This window comes from Anguilla rostrata, chromosome 8 (assembly GCF_018555375.3).
Source record: "Anguilla rostrata isolate EN2019 chromosome 8, ASM1855537v3, whole genome shotgun sequence".
NCBI classification, from domain to species: Eukaryota; Metazoa; Chordata; class Actinopteri; order Anguilliformes; family Anguillidae; genus Anguilla; species Anguilla rostrata.
This window is the reverse complement of record NC_057940.1, coordinates 37,910,825-37,919,746: the sequence shown is the minus strand read 5'-3', so window position 1 is coordinate 37,919,746 and position 8,922 is coordinate 37,910,825. Positions and strand designations below refer to the sequence as shown.

Here is an 8,922-nt window from a genome sequence, read left to right as displayed (position 1 = left end):
TTGGCACAAAACCTTTTTATTAGTGTAAATAAAGGTGAAAGTTCTGGTTTCTTTGTTTTGTTTGGAAACATACGTGAAAATCAATACTGTTAAACAGATATTTGAATTCATTTATAACAGGTACAACTCTATATACATTTGAACAGTACTGCAGGTTCTCTTGACTGTGGTAACACGATCCCCCATTACTTCAGCTGGGCTAGGTTTAGCTACCCAGGTGCTTTGTGTGTCTTCCTTGTGCAAGAAGCTTGCCTGTTGCTTTAGAAGTGAGATCTACGGTGGCAAATGCCAAGGTTCTTCCTTGTTTCAAGACTTGGGCAGTAATGACGACATCTTCTCCCACCTTAGCAGCATTCATGTACCTGATGGTCGGCCAGAGAGAGAAAATATAGACAAATAGAGTTGGTGGACGCCTACGTTTTACAGGCAATCTCAACAGTAAGCAATCTTGTTGTAAAGCAACAACCAGGAGGTTCTATCTGGCTTTGAATAAAGTGACTTTACCCAAACACGTGGTTTGAAGCGATTGTTAAATTAACTGAATCGCGCGTTCACAAAAACAATAGATAACTCACGTGATGTTCATGTCCACGCTCACACCAGGCAGTCCTCTTTCCGTATACATTAAAGCAGTTGTGGAAATGATATCGACCAATGTGGCAGTCAGCCCTCCGTGCAGAGTACCAGCTCGGTTTGTATGCTCTTCCTCGACCTTCATCTCGCACACTACTTTACCGGGACTTGCAGAAAGAATATTCACCTGAAGATCCACGAGACACACCACACGGTATAAACGACGAACGGCGGAGAAGTTAAATGCCATTGGCATTATGGTATGGGGATGTACGGTAGTTGTTTGTGCATAGAGCCAATTATCATTCATGCAACGTTAGCTTCGGCTAAAATATAGATGCGACTGAAAAAACTTACCTTACTTAAGACACGATCAAAGCCAGGGCTATCCACCATAGCCCGCATTATCTGTTTTAACGTATTTAAAGACAGAGAACTCATTGTTTTACTTTAAAGAGTACGAGTTCAATGTCAACTCTGCAAGTTCAGTTTTCAAGTACTGAACGAACCAAGGACTAATTATGCAATTCGTCCCCCACGGCAACACCGAAAAATATTTTGTTCCGCATTGAAATACGTTTGTTTCAAAATATAGGACAAGCCTACTCCGATATATCTATGTAGTTTTTTAAAAACGGTATTATACGATAATAATCGTATAACATATATTGTAATACCAAGACGTGAATGACCTAATATCTTTGTTGTGGCGTGATGCGTTATTAGACGGACCACTGTTGTAGAAGCACCTGTCCTGTCCACCGAAGTAATGGCGGGGAAGGCTGAAACCGGTTTCTGTTAAATGCAAAAAAAAACGTAATGCGTCGGTGGCGAGATAATCTAACATTTAACAAATTATTAAAACTACACACGAGTTAAGTAGGTTGCTGTATTATGGATAACACTACAGTGTCACAACATTCGGATGCAGGCTTGGAAGAAGTGAGAATTCGTCTTTGCGATGAGTTCGCTTCAATCACTGGTGCGGACACGGCAGTGGCTCAGTGTTACCTTGCCGAAAATGACTGGGATGTGGAAGTATGTGAGTTTTAAAATACTAGAATCAGTACTGTATAGCAGGGGTGGCCAACCCAGGTCCTGGAGGCCACAGGGTCTGCTGGTTTTGTTTTTACTCTGAACTTAATTGATCGATTATAGCAGTTGATTACGCAGTTAACTCACCTAAACTAGTTGCTTCAGTCTAAGTGGTTGCTGTATTTAAGAAGAAAACAAAAACCAGCAGACCCTGCGGCTTCCCAGGACCAGGGTTGGCCAACCCTGCTGTATAGTATTTACTGGCGCATTGGGTCGGCACTTGCCTTCATATTTTAGTATGATCTTTAACAATGTTCATTGCAGGATTGCCATGACAGTACTATGGCTGCCTACCGTTAAACTGTCGTTTTTTCCTATTTCTCCAGAGGGCTTTAAACTCTTTTTTCGAGGCAGACACGAAAGCTGTATCTGATGAATTTGAAGATTTGCCAGACAACAGTGCCACTTCTAAAATGAGTAGCAAGCAGTCGTCGCTGACCGAGAACGTGGACTGGTGAGCACTGTAGTCTATGTTAAGTATTATTGTATGTATGAAGTATGATTATTTCTTTGGCCCCATCTTCAGCTTTCCCTTTCGTCCTTACAGCATTGACCTGACTGGTGACGATACTCCCTGCTCAAGTAGCACAACAGTACCAGAGGTCACGGAAGGACCAACTGCACAAGGCCAAGGGGGAGACGATGCGGGGAAGCTGTCTCTTCTCACGTGGAACGTTGACGGCTTGGATACTGTCAACCTTGGGGAACGCGCTCGAGGACTGTGTTCATACTTGGTCTTGTAAGTGAACACATTTGTCCCACAATTGCATAGCCTATAGGGAGATGGTTAGCCGATGGTGTGTTATCTTATTAGCAAGAGCTACCAGATTGCCCTCAACAGCAGGGGTTTTCAAACGTGATCCTGGTGACCCAGTATATTTTTTCACTCCTTCCATAAATGCAACCACTGAATTGCAATGTGCTGTTAGTAGTTATTTCTCTACTGAAGGATTATATACCCTCTTAAGATCACATTATGTCTGAAATGGCTGCGTGCTATGAACTATACCACATTCACATTCCAGGACTTTTAATCAGGCAGATCAACTCTTCCTTTTAACATTCTGTATATTTTATATTAGAATATTAAATATTTTAATATTCAAATTTTGACAAATGATTCTTTTAGAAAGCGGTTGCATTTTGGAATAGATTCAATTGTAGAATGACTGGCAGAATGATTGTTTGTGGTCATTTGAACACTGAGACTAAACTGAAAAATGAAGAGTTCAATGAGAACAAATGGCAGTCAGCCAAACTTGTGTTATGTTGGAATAAGTCAATGTGAAAAATACAGAACTTTTCCGGCAAACAAAATTGATCAAAAGGTTGGCTGTGTAAAAAAACAACATACACACTGATCAAGTATGAAAACCACTGCTGTGGAATTGGCTCTCATCCGCGCAGAACTGTCAGTATTTTTAAATAAATTGCTACGGAAAATATCTGGCAGTCTTTCAATTTAAGTGTTTCTTTATCCCTCAAAATATTTGCATATTTCTTTAGATCTCATTTATAAAATCATGAGTTTGTGGGACTGGATGGATGTTGGCAGAGAGTGGTGTTACTTTCAACAGAAAGAATGCCGGTTTAATTCCAATAAACAGAGCATTTGTTTCAGGTACACACCAGATGTGGTGTTTTTGCAAGAGCTCATTCCATCCTACGTGCAGTACCTGAAGAAACGTGCAGTCAGCTACACCATCATTGAGGGTTGGTATGATCTCTCTACTTGTTAATGACTGAAGGAGTGTCTAGCCGTTTTGTTGACTTTTCATTTATTTCGTGATATTTTGATATATTTATTCATCATTGTTTCCTCTTGCAGGAAATGAGGACGGGTACTTCACTGGCATTATGTTGAAAAAGTCTCGAGTCAAACTCTTGAAGAGTGAGATCATCAGTTACCCGACGACACGGATGCTGAGGAATCTGCTTGTGGCTCAGGTTAGCTGCTTCTTAAACCCAGTCATGCTGTCACAGGTAGATGATTTCCAAGATGGAGAACTGCTATTAACAGTCATTCATGCTGATAACCTGGTCTAGGTGGGTAGTGTCGAGCCATTTCTACTCAGTCAAATATTTTCATGAATTTCATAATCATGAAGCATTTCTGTAGGCACCGAAAGACTGGTGTGATGCATACAGTCCATATATGGTACACAGAGACCCTCCTCATATGGTACTCTTAGGGGCGAGCCCCTCTTGTATTCCTTGTGGTGGCAAGGTCTTTTCTGACTTTTCTCTTCTGAGGGCAAAGAAAAGTTTTAAGGTCTGTGCTGGAGCATGCTGGTTCACACGGGATACTTGGGCCTTACAGGGGAAACGCTGCATCGAGAAACTATTGCAGATGCTGTTAACCAGGGAGATATTATGAGTCCCCTCTTCGCTGTCCATGCTAAGGGATTCTGGTGACTGTTTAGTAGTTGAGGTGTGAAGTGTTCTGGCCATGGACTCTGCAGTGAGTGAATAAAAAAAAAAACACGCCCATGTGCGTGTGTGTTTTGTATGCAACGCGTGTGCATACGCTTTTATGTGTGCATACATATATGTGTACGTTGGACTCAGGTGAGCTTCTCTGGCCAAGAGCTGTGTCTGATGACATCACACTTGGAGAGCTGTAAAGAGCAGGCCAAGGAGAGGATGACCCAGCTGAAGACGGTCCTGAAGAGAATGAGCGAGGCCCCTGACAATGTCACCGTCTTATTTGGGGGAGACACCAACCTTCGGGATGCTGAGGTAAGGCCGCTGCAGAGTTGTTGGAATCGGGAGAGTTGCGTTAGGGAGGAAAAGCCAGCTGTGGCAGACGTACCCACAGTATAACAGTCTGAAGATTCTGCAGTGAACAGAGGTAGCATTAGCAAGCTGAAGGTGGACTGGATATCAGACGGAACAAGCGAGAGGATGGCCGTAGCTAATGTACATGGCTACAGATACTGTGTATGTGCCAAGCGGCCAAAACCAGACTTCGTTTTTGAAGCTCATTTCCTGGTGTTGTAGTTCCTGGTTGCTCACTAGCGCCACTACGGATGGCTCCAGTATAGGTGTTTTCATATCCGGTTTCCATGTAAGTCTACGGTACAAATGTGATCAAAATACAAAGTCAATAATTTTTTCTCACAATAACAAATAGTCATAATAGGTGTATTTTATTCGTCTTATGACTGACCATGGGTCGATTTCATGATTTATTGCGTCATTTGGACACAGTGCCAATATTTGTTCTGGACCAATGAGGTACAGCTTGCGTCACTTCCGGATTACTGCGGAGGACTGAGCTACAGTAAGGGCTACAATCTGTGGTCACTGGGGTGGGAGGTGGCGTCTCTTGGCCTTGACATTGCGGCTCCGACCACGGTCCACCTGTGCGAAGTCAGAAAATGCAGGCATCCCATTTTGTAGTGGCTTCATTATAGCGTGTGCTATTTACAGCTGCACTAGACGACCATAAAATAATCCTCCTCTGAAGTTTTGCGGTAGCCGAGTCATTTTTACTATTTCCTTTAGCCCACTTAACCAAATAATTCGTTGGCAGAAAGCGTAATCAGCTAACGCTTATTTGCTATATGTGGTAGTCCAGTAGCCTATGCTAAAACAGTTCGCAACTTCGGCTACCAAGCCATTTGACTAGCTAGCTAACCCTAACCGGAAAATATTCCATCTGTCAAACGTGTTTGACGGCTTGTCAGTCGTGTACATTACGTAAATGTCTACCTGGGCTAGGCTGCACGAATGTGACAAAGCTAGAAGCTAGCAAGAAAATAATATTAATTAGAAATTCAATGTACATTATTTTTGTCTCTATGCAACAGGTGCAAAGTGCGTTGTCATATTTACACGCCTGTAGATCAGTTATTAAAATACTTGGTAGATTTGTTAAACACCGCTGACAGTGTTAATTTTTATTCGGTAGAAAGTGACTTGCGAACGATCGGTCAGCTAGCGTCACCCAGCAAGTGAACACCACAAACGACGATGGAGTAGCTAGTAGCAGTTACTGGCTCATTAACTGTCTGTGGCGAAAACCTACGACGATAACTTGCTCGGTTAACAGCAGGTCTACCAGACAGTTATACGAAAATTAGCCTAGTCAAATCACCAGTAGCCTACACATCTCTGATTGATTGACCATCATCAGTGTGGTCGATGTTCTTCCCCTGTGGTTCATATTGCTAATGCGTGAGCTAACCACGGATAGCCTACCTAGCTCACTGGCAAGCTGATACGCTAGCTAAGCATATTCGTTTTGCTGAGAAACATAAATTGAAGATAACTGAACATAATTGTATTATTAATGCCATACATATAACGTGATTACATGACACAGTACAGTCACGGATGGAAATTAAACTCCGTAAACGTGATAATATATTTCAAAACAACGGCAGACAGTCAGCTAGCCTCAAGTTCGTTCAGGTTGATGGGCTTTTCCGCACCGGACTGTCAATCACATTGTAAAAATCACAAGACCGCTTAACTCTATGGTTTTGGCTCCAAATCGAGAACATGGCCGCGCCCGCCATTGAGCTTCAAAACGTGTTTTACAGACCCACGGAGAGGCAATGGGTGACGTCACAGTAGCTTTGTCCATATTTTTTACAGTCTCTGGTATGTGCACGCTGTGAGAATATGACCATGGCGTTTATTGCTTGTAAGTCCACACTAATGAGTAAGATGCTTTCCCTTTTGGTTGAAAGGGTGATGTGTGTGGAGATGCAATCCATGGCCCTGCCCAGAAACACTTGGACAGTCACTGGGAGGGAGCTGAAAGGGGATTTTCTGACTCAGTATTAAGGAAATGTATATATTAGTAGAAGCAGATGGAGTCTTATGCTCGTCTTGGTGGAGTCTTACGTGACTGACCCTGCACGCGTCGTCGTTGCAGGTAACCAAGGTGGGCGGCCTCCCCGCCGGCGTCTGCGACGTTTGGGAGTGCCTGGGCGAGCAGGAGCACTGCAGGTACACCTGGGACACCAAGGCCAACAGCAACAAGGGCGTCCGCTACGTCAGCCGGTGCCGCTTCGACCGCGTGTACCTGCGTCCGGCCCGGGAGGGGCCCCGCGTGGCCCCCGAGCACATGACCCTGGTGGGCCTGGAGAAGCTGGACTGCGGCCGCTACACCAGCGACCACTGGGGCATCTACTGCGGCTTCAGCCTGGGGTCACGTGACTAAGGCCGGGGTGTAGGTGGGGGTGTGGCCTCACCACCAGAGGCCTGCATGATGGCCCTGGGAGAAGCACTGCTGTTGTGCTCTTGAGCAAGGCACAAACTCCAAATTGGCTGGGTAAAAATCGACCCGTGGAATGGAATATGTGCTGCATTCTAAATTCAGAAGGGCACGTCTCAACCAAATTTCAGGTAATAAACTGTCCTTGGCAGTGGGGCCGGTCCAACTGCCTTCTGTTGTCTGGAGAACATGCAACGCTCCTCAGTCAGACTCCTCTGATGTATCGTAAGTTTTAAAAAAAATGTTTGGTTGCATCATGTTTCATCATGTTCTTAAGAGAAAATAAAGTTCCCAGTCCTCCTTTTAATAAATAATGCTGCTGCTACAGGAGTACGTGATGAAGTAGGTAAAAGCAAGTGAGATGCAGCCTGTCTGTAAGTGGTTTGATGGTTTACAGTTCCTAGCTGAGCTTAAGTATTTTAATAATGGGGGATAGTGGGGTGAGCACATTGCCTGCCTTATTTCATTCTGCTCAGTGCATTCATTGCTACTGATGTTCCACTACAGTGTTCCCCAGAGCTTTCTCATAAACGTTTCTGCCCTTGTCATTGGCTGGGATGTTCCCTTTTATGGGGGAGTTACTACTGTTTATTTGGTGATGGCTGTGTACTGGGATCTTGCTTGTTGATAACCAATGATTGCCCTTTACTTAATGTTTTAAGTCTTGCAAAATTAATAAAATAAATTATTACAGTGTTGAAAGACTTGATTTGTTGGGATGCAACATTAAGAGGTCAGAATATATGATAATGGTCAAAAGCAGGAGTGCATGACGGTAGTTTTTAAGTGTGCAGTTTGTTCAGGTAAATATCACACCGTGTTACTGTGTAGGGGTGTTGACTGACTGAATTGACTGAGTTTTTCCAGTTACATTTGGCCAACTATTGGCCAAATACAGATGGAAAAAAAAAAATGGCACAGGTGTCAGGATGCAGTATGAAACTTGAGACATGATCTTGAAGGACTGCAATGCAAGTGCTTTCTTGGACTAACCACCAGAGGGCAGTATGGTCACTGTAGTGTGAGCACTTTATGGTTCTGCCCTCTACTTCATACCATCAGGTTAATCAACCAGAAGTACCCCCCAGCTGTTTTTACAGATTTGAAATGGGCTGATATTCTCAACACACCCTGTACCATCATGATTACATTTTTATAGTTGTAATAAAATGACTAATAACTTTGAAAGTTTTTGAGGATATCCAACATGATACCTGACAATATCAGTGGAATTCAAGGTACGCTTTTTGGATATAAAAAAAACAGTTTTTTGTTGTACTTGAAGAGAATAGTCAATCATTTTAAACTTGGGATTCAAAATGAGAGAACACAAATGGCTCATTGCTAGCCCTCTCCAACACACAAAGCTGGGGTCCAACTCAACCTTGTATTCACAAGAAATTGTTGTAGAAGTTGCATTGACGAGACATCACTCCACTTTTCAGACCGCTACTTCTCTCTTTCGCTATGTGACCAGTCTGCTGTCCAAACCAATGGTGACTTTTTGCTGGAACTGCACAACCTCTCACAGTTCCTCTTCTAAGGGGAAGCGATATCTTCCCTACCTCCCATAGAGGCCTTCTTCATAAGTACCTTCTAATGCTGCTTCTGCCTCCATGCTATTCACGCTTGGTGGCACCCTCGTTTCTGACTCCGCCCTCCCAGCTGCTGTCCTGCGAAGCCATCTGCTTCCTGTCCGTGGCTTTTTATTATAGGTTCAAACCGCAATCTGCAGACAGACTACCCAGTACTGGCCTGGCTGCTCACCAGCACCACTGCTCTGCGTTTTCCTCTTGTCTCGTCTGATAGGGCTTCCTACTATCAAGTCAAATCAAAGCCTCTGCAAATAAGCCACAGAATCTCTCTCTGCTTATCACTGCTCTGTTCCTAACCCCGCCTCCCTCCACTCTCAGGGCCAGCCTTTTCACATCTTATTTTGAAACCAAATAAGTAACTCATACCCATCCTGCAGAATTCCTCCTCTTGGAAACTTGCACTGAAATAGACCGCCTTGACAGCAGAATTGC

The 8,922-nt window shown here is 43.7% G+C and overlaps 2 protein-coding genes across 6 annotated transcripts; one reads left to right on the top strand and one right to left on the bottom strand.

The window, feature by feature from the left end:
• On the bottom strand, positions 1-1,118 carry acot13 (acyl-CoA thioesterase 13). Its single transcript, XM_064348156.1, has 3 exons — positions 931-1,118; positions 576-760; positions 1-362 (listed from the first exon to the last, which is right to left on the bottom strand). Exons 1-3 carry the CDS (start codon positions 1,012-1,014, stop codon positions 206-208), a joined length of 426 nt encoding a protein of 141 aa, XP_064204226.1. The 5' UTR covers positions 1,015-1,118; the 3' UTR covers positions 1-205.
• On the top strand, positions 692-7,597 carry tdp2b (tyrosyl-DNA phosphodiesterase 2b). Of its 5 annotated transcripts, none has more exons than XM_064348148.1 (7): positions 692-833; positions 1,995-2,122; positions 2,216-2,407; positions 3,290-3,381; positions 3,497-3,615; positions 4,237-4,407; positions 6,554-7,597. In XM_064348148.1, the coding sequence occupies exons 1-7, from the start codon at positions 831-833 to the stop codon at positions 6,839-6,841; spliced, it is 993 nt and encodes a 330-aa protein (XP_064204218.1). In that variant the 5' UTR covers positions 692-830; the 3' UTR covers positions 6,842-7,597. The 5 variants fall into 5 exon arrangements, with proteins under 5 accessions (XP_064204218.1, XP_064204217.1, XP_064204216.1 ...); XM_064348147.1 differs by having other exon boundaries at positions 2,195-2,407; XM_064348146.1 differs by lacking the exon at positions 692-833 and adding an exon at positions 1,274-1,611.
• The last annotated feature ends 1,325 nt before the right edge of the window (positions 7,598-8,922 follow it).